This window comes from Crotalus tigris, unplaced genomic scaffold, assembly GCF_016545835.1.
Source record: "Crotalus tigris isolate CLP2741 ecotype Arizona unplaced genomic scaffold, ASM1654583v1 scf7180000018733.473104, whole genome shotgun sequence".
NCBI lineage: Eukaryota > Metazoa > Chordata > Lepidosauria > Squamata > Viperidae > Crotalus > Crotalus tigris.
This window is the reverse complement of record NW_024097173.1, coordinates 359,201-382,189: the sequence shown is the minus strand read 5'-3', so window position 1 is coordinate 382,189 and position 22,989 is coordinate 359,201. Positions and strand designations below refer to the sequence as shown.

The 22,989-nt window shown below is 52.0% G+C and overlaps 1 protein-coding gene across 6 annotated transcripts in view; it reads left to right on the top strand.

The window, feature by feature from the left end:
• The window catches only part of DLEC1 (DLEC1 cilia and flagella associated protein), a 101,857-nt gene that overhangs the window by 59,305 nt on the left and 19,563 nt on the right, over positions 1–22,989 (top strand). For all 6 annotated transcript variants that reach the window (XR_005558192.1, XM_039355694.1, XM_039355693.1 and 3 more), the window contains 4 exons: positions 487–596; positions 17,804–17,874; positions 18,913–19,112; positions 21,349–21,498. Coding sequence is in view for 5 of the 6 variants with exons in the window: in XM_039355694.1 (XP_039211628.1) it covers positions 487–596; positions 17,804–17,874; positions 18,913–19,112; positions 21,349–21,498 (531 nt within the window). In the remaining variant the exon portion in view is untranslated. The remainder of the gene's footprint in view (positions 1–486; positions 597–17,803; positions 17,875–18,912; positions 19,113–21,348; positions 21,499–22,989) is intronic.

Genomic DNA, 22,989 nt, shown 5'->3' with positions numbered 1-22,989 from the left:
TTTAGCCTCCAGTCCCCTAATCATCTTTGTAGCTCTTCTCTGTACTCTTTCTAGAGTTAATTATATTGTCACTGTTAGGAAGTTTCCCCTTAATTCTAGGTTGCTTCTCTCCTTGATTAGTGTCCATCCATTGCTTCTTATTCTGCCTTCTGGAGATTTGGAGACCCCCCCTTCTTTGTTGCAGCCCCTCATATACTGGAAGACTGCTATCATGCCACCCCCAGTCCCTCTTTTCTGGTTATATCCATTTCCTGCATATGTTTCAGTCTCCAGGCCTTTAATCATCTTAGATGATCTTCTCTGCACTTTTTCCAAAGTCCCAACCTATTTTTCGTCATGTGCCGACCAGAACTGGATGCGGTATTCCAGTTGTGGTCTTACCAAAGTTTTATTAAGGCAGTACTTGATGAGCTTTAAAACAACCTTTAAAAATGTGTAGCTCAGGTTAAAATGAGTTGGGTATAAAAATCCCTCTTTCTTATGCAGGTGGGCGATTTAGAGCCAAGGTCGATCCCCATGGAAATGTCAGTGAAAGGCTGCCCCGTCTTCCTGCAGATTACTGGACCAAGCCATCCCATGGCGACCCCCACCATCAGGTAGATGTCCGAAACTTTCAGCAAGGCTACCAGGAACTCCCAACTGAGAGGCGGTGGAAATTTCAGAGAGATGTATTCTAGACCAGCAGGAATTTGTATAAACCTGTCCTGCCCACAGCTCTTATGTGACATGGGGCCCCCTTTTCCTCCTCTTTCATGTTGAAGGACTGGCCCAGTGACAGCACCGGATCTCCCCAAAGGATGCAACCCAGATCTTTTGCATGAGAAGGGGATGAAGCTCTTTGATTTTGAATCCCCTGCAGCTGCTGCCTGAAGAACTAATGCTTGTTTTCATCCAGTTCTACCGTGTTTCAGTCCCCCCTCCCATTTGGTTTAGTCCAGGACTAGGCCACCTTGGCTCTTTTATGACTGGTGGACTTCAACTCCCAGAATTCCTGAGCCAGCCATGCTGAGGGGAAATGGAGAAGTTTCCAAGCTGAGCCAGGCTGGCTCAGGAATTCTGGGAGTTGAAGTCCAGGAGTCATAAAAGAGCCAAGGTGGCCTACCCCTGGTCTAGTGGTTAAGGCACCAGACTAGAAAGCAGGAGACTGTGAATTCAATCCCACCTCAGGCATGAAAGCGGTCTGGGTGACTATGGACCAATCGCCACGAGACAGTGAGTTCTAGTCCCGCCTCAGGCATGAAAGTGGTCTCGATGACTTTGGGCCAATCACCAGGAGACAGTAAGTTCTAGTCCCGCCTCAGGCATGAAAGCTGGCTGGATGACTTTGGGCCAATCGCCAGGAGACAGTAAGTTCTAGTCCCGCCTCAGGCATGAAAGCTGGCTGGATGACTTTGGGCCAATCGCCAGGAGACAGTGAGTTCTAGTCCCACCTCACGCATGAAAGCGGTCTGGGTGACTATGGACCAATCGCCAGGAGACAGTGAGTTCTAGTCCCGCTTCAGGCATGAAAGCTGGGTGGATGACTTTGGGCCAATCGCCAGGAGACAGTAAGTTCTAGTCCCGCCTCAGGCATGAAAGCGTTCTGGGTGACTATGGACCAATTGCCAGGAGACAGTGAGTTCTAGTCCCGCCTCAGGCAGGAAAGTGGTCTGGATGACTTTGGGCCAATCACCAGGAGACAGTAAGTTCTAGTCCCGCCTCAGGCATGAAAGCTGGCTGGATGACTTTGGGCCAATCGCCAGGAGACAGTAAGTTCTAGTCCCGCCTCAGGCATGAAAGCTGGCTGGATGACTTTGGGCCAATCGCCAGGAGACAGTGAGTTCTAGTCCCGCCTCAGGCATGAAAGCGGTCTGGGTGACTAGGGACCAATCGCCAGGAGACAGTGAGTTCTAGTCCCACCTCAGGCATGAAAGCGGTCTGGATGACTTTGGGCCAATCACCAGGAGACAGTAAGTTCTACTCCCGCCTCAGGCATGAAAGCTGGCTGGATGACTTTGGGCCCATCGCCAGGAGACAGTAAGTTCTAGTCCCGCCTCAGGCATGAAAGCGGTCTGGGTGACTATGGACCAATCGCCAGGAGACAGTGAGTTCTAGTCCCACCTCAGGCATGAAAGCGGTCTGGGTGACTATGGACCAATCGCCAGGAGACAGTGAGTTCTAATCCCGCTTCAGGCATGAAAGCTGGCTGGATGACTTTGGGCCAATCGCCAGGAGACAGTAAGTTCTAGTCCCACCTCAGGCATGAAAGCGTTCTGGGTGACTATGGACCAATTGCCAGGAGACAGTGAGTTCTAGTCCCGCCTCAGGCAGGAAAGTGGTCTGGATGACTTTGGGCCAATCACCAGGAGACAGTAAGTTCTAGTCCCGCCTCAGGCATGAAAGCTGGCTGGATGACTTTGGGCCAATCGCCAGGAGACAGTAAGTTCTAGTCCCGCCTCAGGCATGAAAGCGGTCTGGGTGACTATGGACCAATCGCCAGGAGACAGTGAGTTCTAGTCCCACCTCAGGCATGAAAGCGGTCTGGGTGACTATGGACCAATCGCCAGGAGACAGTGAGTTCTAGTCCCGCCTCAGGCATGAAAGCGGTCTGGATGACTTTGGGCCAATGACCAAAAGACAGTAAGTTCTAGTCCTGCCTCAGGCATGAAAGCTGGCTGGATGACTTTGGGCCAATCGCCAGGAGACAGTAAGTTCTAGTCCCGCCTCAGGCATGAAAGCTGGCTGGATGACTATGGGCCAATCGCCAGGAGACAGTGAGTTCTAGTCCCACCTCAGGCATGAAAGCGGTCTGGATGACTTTGGGCCAATCACCAGGAGACAGTAAGTTCTACTCCCGCCTCAGGCATGAAAGCTGGCTGGATGACTTTGGGCCAATCGCCAGGAGACAGTAAGTTCTAGTCCCGCCTCAGGCATGAAAGCGGTCTGGGTGACTATGGACCAATCGCCAGGAGACAGTGAGTTCTAGTCCCGCTTCAGGCATGAAAGCTGGCTGGATGACTTTGGGCCAATCGCCAGGAGACAGTAAGTTCTAGTCCCGCCTCAGGCATGAAAGCGGTCTGGGTGACTATGGACCAATCGCCAGGAGACAGTGAGTTCTAGTCCCGCCTCAGGCATGAAAGCTGGCTGGATGACTTTGGGCCAATCGCCAGGAGACAGTAAGTTCTAGTCCCGCCTCAGGCATGAAAGCTGGCTGGATGACTTTGGGCCAATCGCCAGGAGACAGTGAGTTCTAGTCCCACCTCAGGCATGAAAGCGGTCTGGTGAGTATGGACCAATCGCCAGGAGACAGTGAGTTCTAGTCCCGCTTCAGGCATGAAAGCTGGCTTGATGACTTTGGGCCAATCGCCAGGAGACAGTAAGTTCTAGTCCCACCTCAGGCATGAAAGCGGTCTGGGTGACTATGGACCAATCGCCAGGAGACAGTGAGTTCTAGTCCCGCTTCAGGCATGAAAGCTGGCTGGATGACTTTGGGCCAATCGCCAGGAGACAGTAAGTTCTAGTCCCGCCTAAGGCATGAAAGCTGGCTGGATGACTTTGGGCCAATCGCCAGGAGACAGTGAGTTCTAGTCCCGCCTCAGGCATGAAAGCGGTCTGGGTGACTATGGACCAATCGCCAGGAGACAGTGAGTTCTAGTCCCACCTCAGGCATGAAAGCTGGTCTGGATGACTTTGGGCCAATCACCAGGAGACAGTACTAGTCCCGCCTCAGGCATGAAAGCTGGCTGGATGACTTTGGGCCAATCGCCAGGAGACAGTGAGTTCTAGTCCCGCCTCAGGCATGAAAGCGGTCTGGGTGACTATGGACCAATCGCCAGGAGACAGTGAGTTCTAGTCCCGCTCAGGCATGAAAGCGGTCTGGATGACTTTGGGCCAATCCAGGAGACAGTAAGTTCTACTCCCGCCTCAGGCATGAAAGCTGGCTGGATGACTTTGGGCCAATCGCCAGGAGACAGTGAGTTCTAGTCCCGCCTCAGGCATGAAAGCGGTCTGGGTGACTATGGACCAATCGCCAGGAGACAGTGAGTTCTAGTCCCGCTTCAGGCATGAAAGCTGGATGACTTTGGGCCAATGTAAGTTCTAGTTTCAGGCATGAAAGCTGGCTGGATGACTTTGGGACCAGGAGACAGTAAGTTCTAGTCCCGCCTCAGGCATGAAAGCGGTCTGGGTGACTATGGACCAATCGCCAGGAGACAGTGAGTTCTAGTCCCGCTTCAGGCATGAAAGCTGGCTGGATGACTTTGGGCCAATCGCCAGGAGACAGTAAGTTCTAGTCCCGCCTCAGGCATAAAAGCTGGCTGGATGACTTTGGGCCAATCGCCAGGAGACAGTGAGTTCTAGTCCCGCCTCAGGCATGAAAGCGGTCTGGGTGACTATGGACCAATCGCCAGGAGACAGTGAGTTCTAGTCCCGCTTCAGGCATGAAAGCTGGCTGGATGACTTTGGGCCAATCGCCAGGAGACAGTAAGTTCTAGTCCCGCCTCAGGCATGAAAGCGGTCTGGGTGACTATGGACCAATCGCCAGGAGACAGTGAGTTCTAGTCCCGCTTCAGGCATGAAAGCTGGCTGGATGACTTTGGGCCAATCGCCAGGAGACAGTAAGTTCTAGTCCCGCCTCAGGCATGAAAGCTGGCTGGATGACTGGGTGTAAGTTCTAGTCCCGCCTCAGGTATGAAAGCCTGGATGATCGCCAGGAGACAGTGAGTTCTAGTCCCGCTTCAGGCATGAAAGCTGGCTGGATGACTTTGGGCCAATCGCCAGGAGACAGTAAGTTCTAGTCCCGCCTCAGGCATGAAAGCTGGCTGGATGACTTTGGGCCAATCGCCAGGAGACAGTAAGTTCTAGTCCCGCCTCAGGCATGAAAGCTGGCTGGATGACTTTGGGCCAATCGCCAGGAGACAGTGAGTTCTAGTCCCACCTCAGGCATGAAAGCGGTCTGGATGACTTTGGGCCAATCACCAGGAGACAGTACTAGTCCCGCCTCAGGCATGAAAGCTGGCTGGATGACTTTGGGCCAATCGCCAGGAGACAGTGAGTTCTAGTCCCGCCTCAGGCATGAAAGCGGTCTGGGTGACTATGGACCAATCGCCAGGAGACAGTGAGTTCTAGTCCCGCTTCAGGCATGAAAGCGGTCTGGATGACTTTGGGCCAATGACCAGGAGACAGTAAGTTCTAGTCCCGCCTCAGGCATGAAAGCGGTCTGGGTGACTAGGGACCAATCGCCAGGAGACAGTGAGTTCTAGTCCCGCTTCAGGCATGAAAGCTGGCTGGATGACTTTGGGCCAATCGCCAGGAGACAGTAAGTTCTAGTCCCGCCTCAGGCATGAAAGCTGGCTGGATGACTTTGGGCCAATCGCCAGGAGACAGTGAGTTCTAGTCCTGCCTCAGGCATGAAAGCTGGCTGGATGACTTTGGGCCAATCGCCAGGAGACAGTAAGTTCTAGTCCCGCCTCAGGCATGAAAGCTGGCTGGATGACTTTGGGCCAATCGCCAGGAGACAGTAAGTTCTACTTCCGCCTCAGGCATGAAAGCGGTCTGGGTGACTATGGACCAATCGCCAGGAGACAGTGAGTTCTAGTCCCACCTCAGGCATGAAAGTGGTCTGGATGACTTTGGGCCAATCACCAGGAGACAGTAAGTTCTAGTCCCGCCTCAGGCATGAAAGCTGGCTGGATGACTTTGGGCCAATCACCAGGAGACAGTGAGTTCTAGTCCCGCTTCAGGCATGAAAGCGGTCTGGATGACTTTGGGCCAATGACCAGGAGACAGTAAGTTCTAGTCCCGCCTCAGGCATGAAAGCGGTCTGGGTGACTAGGGACCAATCGCCAGGAGACAGTGAGTTCTAGTCCCGCTTCAGGCATGAAAGCTGGCTGGATGACTTTGGGCCAATCGCCAGGAGACAGTAAGTTCTAGTCCCGCCTCAGGCATGAAAGCTGGCTGGATGACTTTGGGCCAATCGCCAGGAGACAATGAGTTCTAGTCCCACCTCAGGCATGAAAGCGGTCTGGGTGAGTATGGACCAATCGCCAGGAGACAGTGAGTTCTAGTCCCGCTTCAGGCATGAAAGCTGGCTGGATGACTTTCGGCCAATCGCCAGGAGACAGTAAGTTCTAGTCCCGCCTCAGGCATGAAAGCGGTCTGGGTGACTATGGACCAATCGCCAGGAGACAGTGAGTTCTAGTCCCGCTTCAGGCATGAAAGCTGGTTGGATGACTTTGGGCCAATCGCCAGGAGACAGTAAGTTCTAGTCCCGCCTCAGGCATGAAAGCGGTCTGGGTGACTATGGACCAATCGCCAGGAGGACAGTGAGTTCTAGTTCCCGCTTCAGGCATGAAAGCTGGCTGGATGACTTTGGGCCAATGACCAGGAGACAGTAAGTTCTAGTCCCGCTTCAGGCATGAAAGCTGGCTGGATGACTTTGGGCCCATCGCCAGGAGACAGTAAGTTCTAGTCCCGCCTCAGGCATGAAAGCGGTCTGGGTGACTATGGACCAATCACCAGGAGACAGTAAGTTCTAGTCCCGCCTCAGGCATGAAAGCTGGCTGGATGACTTTGGGCCAATCGCCAGGAGACAGTAAGTTCTAGTCCCGCCTCAGGCATAAAAGCTGGCTGGATGACTTTGGGCCAATCGCCAGGAGACAGTGAGTTCTAGTCCCGCCTCAGGCATGAAAGCGGTCTGGGTGACTATGGACCAATCGCCAGGAGACAGTGAGTTCTAGTCCCGCTTCAGGCATGAAAGCTGGTTGGATGACTTTGGGCCAATCGCCAGGAGACAGTAAGTTCTAGTCCCGCCTCAGGCATGAAAGCGGTCTGGGTGACTATGGACCAATCGCCAGGAGGCAGTGAGTTCTAGTCCCGCTTCAGGCATGAAAGCTGGTTGGATGACTTTGGGCCAATCGCCAGGAGACAGTAAGTTGTAGTCCCGCCTCAGGCATGAAAGCGTTCTGGGTGACTATGGACCAATCGCCAGGAGACAGTGAGTTCTAGTCCCGCTTCAGGCATGAAAGCTGGCTGGATGACTTTGGGCCAATCGCCAGGAGACAGTAAGTTCTAGTCCCGCCTCAGGCATGAAAGCTGGCTGGATGACTTTGGGCCAATCGCCAGGAGACAGTAAGTTCTACTCCCGCCTCAGGCATGAAAGCTGGCTGGATGACTTTGGGCCAATCGCCAGGAGACAGTGAGTTCTAGTCCCGCCTCAGGCATGAAAGCTGGCTGGATGACTTTGGGCCAATCGCCAGGAGACAGTAAGTTCTACTCCCGCCTCAGGCATGAAAGCTGGCTGGATGACTTTGGGCCAATCGCCAGGAGACAGTGAGTTCTAGTCCCGCCTCAGGCATGAAAGCGGTCTGGGTGACTATGGACCAATCGCCAGGAGACAGTGAGTTCTAGTCCCGCTTCAGGCATGAAAGCGGTCTGGATGACTTTGGGCCAATGACCAGGAGACAGTAAGTTCTAGTCCCGCCTCAGGCATGAAAGCGGTCTGGGTGACTAGGGACCAATCGCCAGGAGACAGTGAGTTCTAGTCCCGCTTCAGGCATGAAAGCTGGCTGGATGACTTTGGGCCAATCGCCAGGAGACAGTAAGTTCTAGTCCCGCCTCAGGCATAAAAGCTGGCTGGATGACTTTGGGCCAATCGCCAGGAGACAGTGAGTTCTAGTCCCGCCTCAGGCATGAAAGCGGTCTGGGTGACTATGGACCAATCGCCAGGAGACAGTGAGTTCTAGTCCCGCTTCAGGCATGAAAGCTGGTTGGATGACTTTGGGCCAATCGCCAGGAGACAGTAAGTTCTAGTCCCGCCTCAGGCATGAAAGCGGTCTGGGTGAGTATGGACCTCGCCATGAACTAGTGATTTCTAGGTCCCGCTTCAGGCATTGAAAGCCCTGGCTGGAATGACTTTGGGCCAATCAGCCAGGGACGTAAAGTTCTAGTCCACGCCTCAGGCATGAAAGCGTCTGGGTGAGTATGGACCAATCGCCAGGAGACAGTGAGTTCTAGTCCCGCTTCAGGCATGAAAGCTGGCTGGATGACTTTGGGCCAATCGCCAGGAGACAGTACGTTCTAGTCCCGCCTCAGGCATGAAAGCGGTCTGGGTGACTATGGACCAATCGCCAGGAGACAGTGAGTTCTAGTCCCGCTTCAGGCATGAAAGCTGGCTGGATGACTTTAGGCCAATCGCCAGGAGACAGTAAGTTCTAGTCCCGCCTCAGGCATGAAAGCGGTCTGGGTGACTATGGACCAATCGCCAGGAGACAGTTATTTCTAGTCCCGCTTCAGGCATGAAAGCTGGCTGGATGACTTTGGGCCAATCGCCAGGAGACAGTAAGTTCTAGTCCCGCCTAAGGCATGAAAGCTGGCTGGATGCTTTGGGCCAATCGCCAGGAGACAGTGAGTTCTAGTCCCGCCTCAGGCATGAAAGCGGTCTGGGTGACTATGGACCAATCGCCAGGAGACAGTGAGTTCTAGTCCCACCTCAGGCATGAAAGCGGTCTGGATGACTTTGGGCCAATCACCAGGAGACAGTACTAGTCCCGCCTCAGGCATGAAAGCTGGCTGGATGACTTTGGGCCAATCGCCAGGAGACAGTGAGTTCTAGTCCCGCTTCAGGCATGAAAGCTGGCTGGATGACTTTAGGCCAATCGCCAGGAGACAGTAAGTTCTAGTCCCGCCTCAGGCATGAAAGCGGTCTGGGTGACTATGGACCAATCGCCAGGAGACAGTTATTTCTAGTCCCGCTTCAGGCATGAAAGCTGGCTGGATGACTTTGGGCCAATCGCCAGGAGACAGTAAGTTCTAGTCCCGCCTAAGGCATGAAAGCTGGCTGGATGCTTTGGGCCAATCGCCAGGAGACAGTGAGTTCTAGTCCCACCTCAGGCATGAAAGCGGTCTGGATGACTTTGGGCCAATCACCAGGAGACAGTACTAGTCCCGCCTCAGGCATGAAAGCTGCTGGATGACTTTGGTCCAACGCCAGGAGACAGTGGATTTCCAGTCCCGCCCCAGGCATGAAAGCGGTCCTGGTGAACTATGGACGCAATCGCCAGGAGACAGTGAGTTTCTAGTCCCCGCTCAGGCATGAAGAAGCGGTCTGGATGACTTTGGGCCAATACCAGGGATACAGTAATTTCTAGGTGCTAGTTTAGTGTTATAGTTGGTTAGAGTGTAGTATATTTAGTTTTTCTAGTGTTTGTTTTGTGTTTTTTTTAGTTGTCTGTGTGTCCCGCCTCAGGCATGAAAGCGGTCTGGGTGACTAGGGACCAATCGCCAGGAGACAGTGAGTTCTAGTCCCGCTTCAGGCATGAAAGCTGGCTGGATGACTTTGGGCCAATCGCCAGGAGACAGTGAGTTCTAGTCCCGCTTCAGGCATGAAAGCTGGCTTGATGACTTTGGGCCAATCGCCAGGAGACAGTAAGTTCTAGTCCCACCTCAGGCATGAAAGCGGTCTGGGTGACTATGGACCAATCGCCAGGAGACAGTGAGTTCTAGTCCCGCTTCAGGCATGAAAGCTGGCTGGATGACTTTGGGCCAATCGCCAGGAGACAGTAAGTTCTAGTCCCGCCTAAGGCATGAAAGCTGGCTGGATGACTTTGGGCCAATCGCCAGGAGACAGTGAGTTCTAGTCCCGCCTCAGGCATGAAAGCGGTCTGGGTGACTATGGACCAATCGCCAGGAGACAGTGAGTTCTAGTCCCACCTCAGGCATGAAAGTGGTCTGGATGACTTTGGGCCAATCACCAGGAGACAGTACTAGTCCCGCCTCAGGCATGAAAGCTGGCTGGATGACTTTGGGCCAATCGCCAGGAGACAGTGAGTTCTAGTCCCGCCTCAGGCATGAAAGCGGTCTGGGTGACTATGGACCAATCGCCAGGAGACAGTGAGTTCTAGTCCCGCTTCAGGCATGAAAGCGGTCTGGATGACTTTGGGCCAATGACCAGGAGACAGTAAGTTCTAGTCCCGCCTCAGGCATGAAAGCTGGCTGGATGACTTTGGGCCAATCGCCAGGAGACAGTGAGTTCTAGTCCCGCCTCAGGCATGAAAGCGGTCTGGGTGACAATGGACCAATCGCCAGGAGACAGTGAGTTCTAGTCCCGCTTCAGGCATGAAAGCTGGCTGGATGACTTTGGGCCAATGACCAGGAGACAGTAAGTTCTAGTCCCGCTTCAGGCATGAAAGCTGGCTGGATGACTTTGGGCCCATCGCCAGGAGACAGTAAGTTCTAGTCCCGCCTCAGGCATGAAAGCGGTCTGGGTGACTATGGACCAATCACCAGGAGACAGTAAGTTCTAGTCCCGCCTCAGGCATGAAAGCTGGCTGGATGACTTTGGGCCAATCGCCAGGAGACAGTAAGTTCTAGTCCCGCCTCAGGCATAAAAGCTGGCTGGATGACTTTGGGCCAATCGCCAGGAGACAGTGAGTTCTAGTCCCGCCTCAGGCATGAAAGCGGTCTGGGTGACTATGGACCAATCGCCAGGAGACAGTGAGTTCTAGTCCCGCTTCAGGCATGAAAGCTGGTTGGATGACTTTGGGCCAATCGCCAGGAGACAGTAAGTTCTAGTCCCGCCTCAGGCATGAAAGCGGTCTGGGTGACTATGGACCAATCGCCAGGAGGCAGTGAGTTCTAGTCCCGCTTCAGGCATGAAAGCTGGTTGGATGACTTTGGGCCAATCGCCAGGAGACAGTAAGTTGTAGTCCCGCCTCAGGCATGAAAGCGTTCTGGGTGACTATGGACCAATCGCCAGGAGACAGTGAGTTCTAGTCCCGCTTCAGGCATGAAAGCTGGTTGGATGACTTTGGGCCAATCGCCAGGAGACAGTAAGTTCTAGTCCCGCCTCAGGCATGAAAGCGGTCTGGGTGACTATGGACCAATCGCCAGGAGACAGTGAGTTCTAGTCCCACCTCAGGCAGGAAAGTGGTCTGGATGAGTTTGGGCCAATCACCAGGAGACAGTGAGTTCTAGTCCCGCCTCAGGCATGAAAGCTGGCTGGATGACCTTGGGCCAATCGCCAGGAGACAGTAAGTTCTAGTCCCGCCTCAGGCATGAAAGCTGGCTGGATGACTTTGGTCAATCGCCAGGAGACAGTGAGTTCTAGTCCCACCTCAGGCATGAACGTGGTCTGGGTGACTATGGACCAATCGCCAGGAAACAGTGAGTTCTAGTCCCGCTTCAGGCATGAAAGCTGGCTGGATGACTTTGGGCCAATCGCCAGGAGACAGTAAGTTCTAGTCCTGCCTCAGGCATGAAAGCTGGCTGGATGATTTTGGGCCAATCGCCAGGAGACAGTAAGTTCTAGTCCCACCTCAGGCATGAAAGCTGGCTGGATGATTTTGGGCCAATCGCCAGGAGACAGTAAGTTCTAGTCCCACCTCAGGCATGAAAGCTGGCTGGATGACTTTGGGCCAATCGCCAGGAGACAGTGAGTTCTAGTCCCACCTCAGGCATGAAAGCGGTCTGGATGACTATGGACCAATTGCCAGGAGACAGTGAGTTCTAGTCCCGCTTCAGGCATGAAAGCTGGCTGGATGACTTTGGGCCAATCGCCAGGAGACAGTAAGTTCTAGTCCTGCCTCAGGCATGAAAGCTGGCTGGATGACTTTGGGCCAATCGCCAGGAGACAATAAGTTCTAGTCCCGCCTCAGGTATGAAAGCTGGCTGGATGACTTTGGGCCTGTCGCCAGGAGACAGTGAGTTCTAGTCCCGCTTCAGGCATGAAAGCTGGCTGGATGACTTTGGGCCAATCGCCAGGAGACAGTAAGTTCTAGTCCCGCCTCAGGCATGAAAGCTGGCTGGATGACTTTGGGCCAATCGCCAGGAGACAGTGAGTTCTAGTCCCACCTCAGGCATGAAAGTGGTCTGGGTGACTATGGACCAATCGCCAGGAGACAGTGAGTTCTAGTCCCGCTTCAGGCATGAAAGCTGGCTGGATGACTTTGGGCCAATTGCCAGGAGACAGTAAGTTCTAGTCCCGCCTCAGGCATGAAAGCTGGCTGGATGACGTTGGGCCAATCGCCAGGAGACAGTAAGTTCTACTCCCGCCTCAGGCATGAAAGCTGGCTGGATGACTTTGGCCAATTGCCAGGAGACAGTGAGTTCTAGTCCCACCTCAGGCATGAAAGTGGTCTGGGTGACTATGGACCAATCGCCAGGAGACAGTGAGTTCTAGTCCCTCTTCAGGCATGAAAGCTGGCTGGATGACTTTGGGCCAATCGCCAGGAGACAGTAAGTTCTAGTCCCGCCTCAGGCATGAAAGCTGGCTGGATGACTTTGGGCCAATCGCCAGGAGACAGTGAGTTCTAGTCCTGCCTCAGGCATGAAAGCTGGCTGGATGACTTTGGGCCAATCGCCAGGAGACAGTGAGTTCTAGTCCCGCTTCAGGCATGAAAGCTGGCTGGATGACTTTGGGCCAATCGCCAGGAGACAGTAAGTTCTAGTCCCGCCTCAGGCATGAAAGCTGGCTGGATGACTTTGGGCCAATCGCAAGGAGACAGTAAGTTCTACTCCCGCCTCAGGCATGAAAGCTGGCTGGATGACTTTGGCCAATTGCCAGGAGACAGTGAGTTCTAGTCCCACCTCAGGCATGAAAGTGGTCTGGGTGACTATGGACCAATCGCCAGGAGACAGTGAGTTCTAGTCCCTCTTCAGGCATGAAAGCTGGCTGGATGACTTTGGGCCAATCGCCAGGAGACAGTAAGTTCTAGTCCCACCTCAGGCATGAAAGCTGGCTGGATGACTTTGGGCCAATCGCCAGGAGACAGTGAGTTCTAGTCCCACCTCAGGAGTGAAAGCGGTCTGGGTGACTATGGACCAATCGCCAGGAGACAGTGAGTTCTAGTCCCGCTTCAGGCATGAAAGCTGGCTGGATGACTTTGGGCCAATCGCCAGGAGACAGTAAGTTCTAGTCCTGCCTCAGGCATGAAAGCTGGCTGGATGACTTTGGGCCAATCGCCAGGAGACAATAAGTTCTAGTCCCGCCTCAGGTATGAAAGCTGGCTGGATGACTTTGGGCCTGTCGCCAGGAGACAGTGAGTTCTAGTCCCGCTTCAGGCATGAAAGCTGGCTGGATGACTTTGGGCCAATCGCCAGGAGACAGTAAGTTCTAGTCCCCCCTCAGGCATGAAAGCTGGCTGGATGACTTTGGGCCAATCGCCAGGAGACAGTGAGTTCTAGTCCCACCTCAGGCATGAAAGTGGTCTGGGTGACTATGGACCATTCGCCAGGAGACAGTGAGTTCTAGTCCCGCTTCAGGCATGAAAGCTGGCTGGATGACTTTGGGCCAATTGCCAGGAGACAGTAAGTTCTAGTCCCGCCTCAGGCATGAAAGCTGGCTGGATGACGTTGGGCCAATCGCCAGGAGACAGTAAGTTCTACTCCCGCCTCAGGCATGAAAGCTGGCTGGATGACTTTGGCCAATTGCCAGGAGACAGTGAGTTCTAGTCCCACCTCAGGCATGAAAGTGGTCTGGGTGACTATGGACCAATCGCCAGGAGACAGTGAGTTCTAGTCCCTCTTCAGGCATGAAAGCTGGCTGGATGACTTTGGGCCAATCGCCAGGAGACAGTAAGTTCTAGTCCCGCCTCAGGCATGAAAGCTGGCTGGATGACTTTGGGCCAATCGCCAGGAGACAGTGAGTTCTAGTCCTGCCTCAGGCATGAAAGCTGGCTGGATGACTTTGGGCCAATCGCCAGGAGACAGTAAGTTCTAGTCCCGCCTCAGGCATGAAAGCTGGCTGGATGACTTTGGGCCAATCGCCAGGAGACAGTAAGTTCTAGTCCCACCTCAGGCATGAAAGCTGGCTGGATGACTTTGGGCCAATCGCCAGGAGACAGTAAGTTCTAGTCCCGCCTCAGGCATGAAAGCGGTCTGGGGAATATGGACCAATCGCCAGGAGACAGTGAGTTCTAGTCCCACCTCAGGCATGAAAGTGGTCTGGACGACTTTGGGCCAATCACCAGGAGACAGTAAGTTCTAGTCCCGCCCAGGCATGAAAGCTGGCTGGTGACTTTGGGCCAATCACCAGGGGACAGTAAGTTCTAGTCCCGCCTCAGGCATGAAAGACTTGGGCCAATAAGTTCTAGTCTCAGGCATGAAAGCCACGCCAACCAGGAGACAGTGAGTTCTAGTCCCGCCTCAGGCATGAAAGTGGTCTGGATGACTTTGGGCCAATCACCAGGAGACAGTAAGTTCTAGTCCCGCCTCAGGCATGAAAGCTGGCTGGATGACTTTGGGCCAATCGCCAGGAGACAGTAAGTTCTAGTCCCGCCTCAGGCATGAAAGCTGGCTGGAGACTTTGGGCCAATCGCAGGAGACAGTAAGTTCTAGTCCCGCCTCAGGCATGAAAGCTGGCTGGATGACTTTGGGCCAATCGCCAGGAGACAGTAAGTTCTAGTCCCGCCTCAGGCATGAAAGCTGGCTGGATGACTTTGGGCCAATCGCCAGGAGACAGTAAGTTCTAGTCCCGCCTCAGGCATGAAAGCTGGCTGGATGACTTTGGGCCAATCGCCAGGAGACAGTAAGTTCTAGTCCCGCCTCAGGCATGAAAGCTGGCTGGATGACTTTGGGCCAATCGCCAGGAGACAGTAAGTTCTAGTCCCGCCTCAGGCATGAAAGCTGGCTGGATGACTTTGGGCCAATCGCCAGGGGACAGTGAGTTCTAGTCCCACCTCAGGCATGAAAGCGGTCTGGGTGACTATGGACCAATCGCCAGGAGACAGTGAGTTCTAGTCCCGCTTCAGGCATGAAAGCTGGCTGGATGACTTTGGGCCAATCGCCATGAGACAGTAAGTTCTAGTCCCGCCCCAGGCATGAAAGCGGTCTGGGTGACTATGGACCAATCGCCAGGAGGCAGTGAGTTCTAATCCCGCTTCAGGCATGAAAGCAGTCTGGGTGACTATGGACCAATCACCAGGAGACAGTGAGTTCTAGTCCCGCTTCAGGCATGAAAGCTGGCTGGATAACTTTGGGCCAATCGCCAGGAGACAGTAAGTTCTAATCCCGCCCCAGGCATGAAAGCGGTCTGGGTGACTATGGACCAATCGCCAGGGGACAGTGAGTTCTAGTCCCACCTCAGGCATGAAAGCGGTCTGGGTGACTATGGACCAATCGCCAGGAGACAGTGAGTTCTAGTCCCGCTTCAGGCATGAAAGCTGGCTGGATGACTTTGGGCCAATCGCCAGGAGACAGTAAGTTCTAGTCCCGCCCCAGGCATGAAAGCGGTCTGGGTGACTATGGACCAATCGCCAGGAGACAGTGAGTTCTAGTCCCGCTTCAGGCATGAAAGCTGGCTGGATGACTTTGGGCCAATCGCCAGGAGACAGTAAGTTCTAGTCCCGCCTCAGGCATGAAAGCGGTCTGGGTGACTATGGACCAATCGCCACGAGACAGTGAGTTCTAGTCCCGCCTCAGGCATGAAAGCGGTCTGGATGACTTTGGGCCAATCACCAGGAGACAGTAAGTTCTAGTCCTGCCTCAGGCATGAAAGCTGGTTGGATGACTTTGGGCCAATCGCCAGGAGACAGTAAGTTCTAGTCCCGCCTCAGGCATGAAAGCTGGCTGGATGACTTTGGGCCAATCGCCAGGAGACAGTGAGTTCTAGTCCCGCTTCCGGCATGAAAGCTGGCTGGATGACTTTGGGCCAATCGCCAGGAGACAGTAAGTTCTAGTCCCGCCTCAGGTATGAAAGCTGGCTGGATGACTTTGGGCCAATCGCCAGGAGACAGTAAGTTCTAGTCCCGCCTCAGGCATGAAAGCTGGCTGGATGACTTTGGGCCAATCGCCAGGAGACAATGAGTTCTAGTCCCACCTCAGGCATGAAAGCGGTCTGGGTGACTATGGACCAATCGCCAGGAGACAGTGAGTTCTAGTCCCGCTTCAGGCATGAAAGCTGGCTGGATGACTTTGGGCCAATCGCCAGGAGACAGTAAGTTCTAGTCCCGCCTCAGGCATGAAAGCGGTCTGGGTGACTATGGACCAATCGCCAGGAGACAGTGAGTTCTAGTCCCGCCTCAGGCATGAAAGCGGTCTGGATGACTTTGGGCCAATGACCAAAAGACAGTAAGTTCTAGTCCCGCCTCAGGCATGAAAGCTGGCTGGATGACTTTGGGCCAATCACCAGGAGACAGTAAGTTCTAGTCCCACCTCAGGCATGAAAGCAGTCTGGGTGAGTATGGACCAATCGCCAGGAGACAGTGAGTTCTAGTCCCGCTTCAGGCATGAAAGCTGGCTGGATGACTTTGGGCCAATCGCCAGGAGACAGTAAGTTCTAGTCCCGCCTCAGGCATGAAAGCGGTCTGGGTGACTATGGACCAATCGCCAGGAGACAGTGAGTTCTAGTCCCACCTCAGGCATGAAAGTGGTCTGGATGACTTTGGGCCAATCACCAGGAGACAGTAAGTTCTAGTCCTGCCTCAGGCGTGAAAGCTGGCTGGATGACTTTGGGCCAATCGCCAGGAGACAGTAAGTTCTAGTCCCGCCTCAGGCATGAAAGCTGGCTGGATGACTTTGGGCCAATCGCCAGGAGACAGTGAGTTCTAGTCCCACCTCAGGCATGAAAGCGGTCTGGGTGACTATGGACCAATCGCCAGGAGACAGTGAATTCTAGTCCCGCTTCAGGCATGAAAGCGGTCTGGATGACCTTGGGCCAATGACCAGGAGACAGTAAGTTCTAGTCCCGCCTCAGGCATGAAAGCTGGCTGGATGACTTTGGGCCAATCGCCAGGAGACAGTAAGTTCTACTCCCGCCTCAGGCATGAAAGCTGGCTGGATGACTTTGGGCCAATCGCCAGGAGACAGTGAGTTCTAGTCCCGCCTCAGGCATGAAAGCTGGCTGGATGACTTTGGGCCAATCGCCAGGAGACAGTAAGTTCTACTCCCGCCTCAGGCATGAAAGCTGGCTGGATGACTTTGGGCCAATCGCCAGGAGACAGTGAGTTCTAGTCCCGCCTCAGGCATGAAAGCGGTCTGGGTGACTATGGACCAATCGCCAGGAGACAGTGAGTTCTAGTCCCGCTTCAGGCATGAAAGCTGGCTGGATGACTTTGGGCCAATCGCCAGGAGACAGTAAGTTCTACTCCCGCCTCAGGCATGAAAGCTGGCTGGATGACTTTGGGCCAATCGCCAGGAGACAGTGAGTTCTAGTCCCGCTTCAGGTATGAAGGCTGGGTGGGTGACTTTGGGCCAATCATTCTCTCGCTCTCAACCCAACCCACCTCACAGAGTTGTTTTTGTGGGAAAAATAGGAGAAAGAAGGCATGTTGGATACATTTGCTGCCTTGAGTTATTTGTAAAAATAATAAAGGCGGAATACAGATAAAGAAAGAAACATCCTTACTCTGGTGCAAATAGTTTTGCATTCCTCCAGAAAGTTCCTGTAAGCTTCTGGCTGGGTTGATTAGCCATAGGGATCCTAGGAAATATATTTTCTCCATCCCAGTTTTCAAAACATTGTTCTTACTAGTTAAATAATTAGCATTCTCGTAATAATCATTGTTATTTCAGGTATTCCTCAACCTACTGTCATTCTTTTAAGGACCACTCCAAAGTTTTCAGCTGAAAAAAGTGATTCATGATTAGTCCTCACACTTACGACCATTGCAACATCCCTGTGGTCACATGTGCGAGGTCACCATTTTCAGTCGTGGTCTCTTGCAAAAGAAGCAAAGTAATTCGCTTAACGACCGTTCCAAAAATACTTGCAAAATCAGATGCAGGTATTGATGCCTCACTTAATGACAGTACCGCTTAACAATGAATTTTCTGGTCGTACGTCAAGGACAACCTGTTCAGATTCCTACATAATATCTTGTTTCCTTCCCAGGTTTGGAGCTCACATCTCTGGAGGAGACACCGTCTCACGGTACATCCGTCTCAATAACCCCACTCCGTTCGGTAAGAGTTTGTACCGGCCAGTGTTGTTTTTTCCCTGAAAGAGGCAAGCCCCCCCCCACTTCCCCTCCTCCCCAGAGGAAAACGAAAGGTCAAGGCAGGGGTCTTCAAACTTGGCCCTTTTATGACTTGCCTGACTGAGGAATTCTAGGAGTTGAAGTCCACAAATCATAAAAGGGCCAAGTTTGAAGACCCCTGGATCAAGGTCTTTGCAAGTTTGGAAAACACCTAAGAATATGTCTCCCCTTGTCTCCTCCTTGCCCCCTCCCCCAAATGTCTGTGGATTTTGAGATTTTCTCCAAGCAACATTCAAAATATCTTCCAATCTTGAGGGTGAGCGATCATCATCATCGTCATCATAACAACAACAACAACAACAATAACAATAGAGTTGGAAGGGAACTTCGAGGTCATCTAGTAATCCACCCCCCTGCTCAGGCAGGAAACCCTATATACCATTTTGGATAAATGGCTGTCCAGTCTCTTCTTAAAAATTTCCAGTGTTGGAACATTCACCACTTCTAGAGGCAGATTGTTCCATTGGTTAATTGTTCTAATTGTTAGGAAGTTTCTCCTTAGTTCTAGGTTGCTTCTCTCCTTGATTAGTTTCCATCCGTTGCTTCTTGTCCTGCCTTCAGGTGCTTTGGAGAACAGCTTGACTCCCTCTTCTTTGGGGCAGCCCTTGAGATATTGGAACACTGCTATCATGTCCCCCCTCCTCCTTCTCTTCATTAAACTAGACATACCCAATTCCAGCAATCTTTCTTTATATGTTTTAGCCTCCAGCTGCCTGATCATCTTTGTTGCTCTCCTCCACACTCTTTCTAGAGTCTCTAGAGTTTTTGAAAGAACTACAAAACTTTTAGCCCAACAGGCTGGGGGATCCTGGGAGCTGAAATCCACACATCTAAAAGTTGCCAAGTTTTTAAAAAAACCTGTTTTAGCCAATGACCTCCTGAGGTTATAGGCAACCCCATACTTAGCTGCAAACCTTCAGCCATCCTTATTTTGATTTCACCTTTTCTCCCTTCTTCAATTCAGACATTCGAATGGACTGGGAAAGTTACAACCAAGATAAAGACGATGACAAACTGATAGATCTCTTGGTGTTTTATGGTGCACCATTTCCAATCAAGGATTCAGATGGCAATGAGATCAACGTTCTCTGGAAGTCAGACACCTCCTCTAAGAAAATGTCTTCCACTTCAGACTCTAGCTGGTCCTCAGCCAGGGAGAACCTGGTTAGTACACAGGCTGTTTAAAAAGTGTTATTTTCCTCCCTTTTAAAGGATTTCTCCAAAATTCTTAGAATACATGGCATTTCTACAATGCGGGCAAGACATTTAAGAACAGAATAGAATTAGAATAAATAGAATAGAATAGAATAGAATGAGGGAATAAGGGAATAGAAATAAGAATAGAATAGAATAGAATAGAATAGAATAGAATAGAATAGGATAGAATAGAATAGAATAGAATAGAATAGAATTGAATAAACAATAGAAAAACAATAGAATAGAATTCTTTATTGCCAAGACAAGGAATTTGTCTCCAGTGCATAATTTATCATTCTCTGTTATTCGACTTACAGTACAGTAGGAGTAGGGAGAAAAATAATTTCGCCTTTTAGTCCAGGTGCACAAAGGTTGGGCTTTTGCTATTTTCAGCAGCTGGGACAAATAAACTAACATTCCTCCTGGTAATTTTGCAGGCACTTTGATCGTATAGATTTACCTTGTCTAAAACCAGGAATTTTGGAACCCCTGCAAGTTGTGGGCTTGCCTTTATTTAAATCAGCTGACCTCCTTTCAAAGTGGGTGCAGTACTTTCTGTGCTATATTTTCTTTATTCTCAGTTGGCTTTGCTTTCAGAGTTGCCACCATTTAGAAACAGCCGAGAAAGAATAAAACACTGGGGAGCGTATCCTCTTGCTATTTTTCTTGTCTAAATCCAGTTCTTTTCTGCCTACCCATGTGACTGGCAGAAGAACCATTTGCACTGTACAGAACCTCTAACGCAGGGCTTTTCAACCTTTTCACCCATTGTACCACTTTTAGGATATGGCAACATTCGAATATCACCAGTCGCCTAGCAAGGTGTCAAAAACTTGATGACCCCCCCCAAAAGGAAAAAAGGGATAAAGTACAGGTAGTCCTCGACTTACAACAGTTCGCTTAGTAACTGTTTGAAGTTACAATGGCACTGAAAAAAGTGTCCCCCAAGCCACAGCCGAGCAAGACACCTGCCTGCCCGGCCGGCGGCGTTCTTCCTCCTATCCAAGGTTTTCATTGTTGTGAGCATTTCTGTTGAAGATTGACAGCGGGGGTGGGATGGGGGTGTTTGGTTTTTATTCTCCCCCCCCCATCTGCTGTGTGGTTGCAGCAGGTTTGGTCACTTCACATGACCCTGGGACAGTGTGACTGTCATAAATATGAATCAGTTGCCAAGCATCTGAATGTAAATCACAAGACACTGGAGATGCTGCAACATTCCAGCTGATTGGCGCTTCTTCTGGGCTCAGCAGAAGCACCAGGATCAGCGCCGAGCCCCAGCTGGAGCCTGGAGCTGATCCTGGTGCTTCCGCTGAGCCCTGGCAGCCCTGCAGCTCCATCCATCTTTTGCTCAGGCTTGTGCGGTGCTGCCACCGGTTCAGCTTATTCCCCTCCCCCGCTACCACTTTTCTAAGATGGTCGCATACCACCTCCCAGGTGCCAATGTGCCACAAGTGGTACCCGTACCACTGGTTGAAAAGCCCTGCTCTAGCGTAGTGTTTCTCAACCTTGACAACTTTAAGATGGTGCATGCCAACACCCAGAATTCCCCAGTCAGCATGATAGCTGGGGAATTCTGGGAATTCTGCCCATCTTAAAGTTGTCAAAGATGAAAAACACCGCTCTACTGTTTCACTTTAACAAAAGATTTTAATCCTTATTAGGTAAAATGTTGGTGCCGTTGCAACAATGAAAGAGATTTTTTTTTTTTGTCTCTTAAAGGATAATATAGGCTTGTTCCATTCTAGCCAGTGGAGCTTGGGGAATCACTGTGCAGCTGTGTCAGTAGAGGATTGAAGGATGAGCAAGGAGTAAAAGGGTTGGTCCCTACATGTAATCTACTAAGAAAAGTCTTTGGAGGCTGTTTTATAGTCGCTTCCAGATGGGAATAGGAGGTTGAAGGATTGTGGTTTCTCTCCTTGACATGCAATAAAAAGTTGAAAAACTATTTGCACATTCAAGGCTGAGCTCTACTCTCTTCCGGCTGTGAATGTGATGTTCAGGATACAAAATTGGATCCACCTGAGTTACATCCATACCGTTTCCAGCAGAGATTCCAAGCAATTGTTCCGAACCACCTCTTTAAAATATAGTGCATGCTTATATTCGTGTAACTTTCCCCCCTGTTTCTATTAAACCAACTACCAGTCTTTGCAGGATTTTTTTAATTATTATTTCTTTCCCTCTTTCATATTCATCCCTATAGAATCTGGAGACACTTTTTGAGGATGATGAAGGAAGTTCTGATGACTCCTACTGGGAACCAGAGACGCGCAAGCCAATAGTCTCTGTGGTCCTTCGACCTCATGAGGGGGTTCCCTCGGATTACCCTTTCTGCATCACTCCCAAACAGATTGTAAGTTGCAGCACCCTTAACCCAGGCTGGCAAGGAGTGGGAGGTATGGAATGGGAGAAATCGCCATGGCCAGCTCCCTGTGACCAAATCACCTCAGCCAACTCACCTCAGCCAACTCACCTCAGCCAACTCTCCATGGCCAACTCCCTGTGGCCAGATCACCACAGCCAATCACCACAGCCAACTCACCTCAGCCAACTCTCCATGGCCAACTCCCTGTGGCCAAATCACCACATCCAATCACCACAGCCAACTCACCTCAGCCAACTCTCCATGGCCAACTCCCTGTGGCCAAATCACCACAGCCAATCACCTCAGCCAACTCTCCATGGCCAACTCCCTGTGGCCAAATCACCACAGCCAATCACCACAGCCAATCACCTCAGCCAACTCTCCATGGCCAACTCCCTGTGGCCAAATCACCACAGCCAATCACCACAGCCAACTCACCTCAGCCAACTCTCCATGGCCAACTCCCTGTGGCCAAATCACCACAGCCAACTCACCTCAGCCAACTCTCCATGGCCAACTCCCTGTGGCCAAATCACCACAGCCAATCACCTCAGCCAACTCTCCATGGCCAACTCCCTGTGGCCAAATCACCACAGCCAATCACCTCAGCCAACTCTCCATGGCCAACTCCCTGTGGCCAAATCACCACAGCCAATCACCACAGCCAACTCACCTCAGCCAACTCTCCATGGCCAACTCCCTGTGGCCAAATCACCACAGCCAATCACCACAGCCAACTCACAGCCAACTCACCTCAGCCAACTCTCCATGGCCAACTCCCTGTGGCCAAATCACCACAGCCAATGCCAACTCAATCAGCCAACCATGGCCAACAATCACTCAGCCAACTCACCTCAGCCAACTCTCCATGGCCAACTCCCTGTGGCCAAATCACCACAGCCAATCACCACAGCCAACTCACCTCAGCCAACTCCCCATGGCCAACTCCCTGTGGCCAAATCACCACAGCCAATCACCTCAGCCAACTCTCCATGGCCAACTCCCTGTGGCCAAATCACCACAGCCAATCACCACAGCCAACTCACCTCAGCCAACTCTCCACGGCCAACTCCCTGTGGCCAAATCACCACAGCCAATCACCACAGCCAACTCTCCATGGCCAACTCCCTGTGGCCAAATCACCATAGCCAATCACCCCAGCCAACTCTCCATGGCCAACTCCCTGTGGCCAGATCACCACGGCCAACTCACCACGGCCAACTCACCTCAGCCAACTCACCTCAGCCAATTCTCCATGGCCAACTCCCTGTGGCCAGATCACCACAGCCAACTTTCCTCGGCCACTCGCTGTGGGACCACTCACCCTGGGGGAAATCTACAATTAATCTAACTATTTAAAACAAATAAAAAAATATTTTAATTTTTCTCACCACATTTCATTTCGCCCCCCCCCTTTAATGATTCTGTTCCATCATTTCTTTGATATTAGTGTAACTTTTCTCCTGTGGCAAGTTGGCT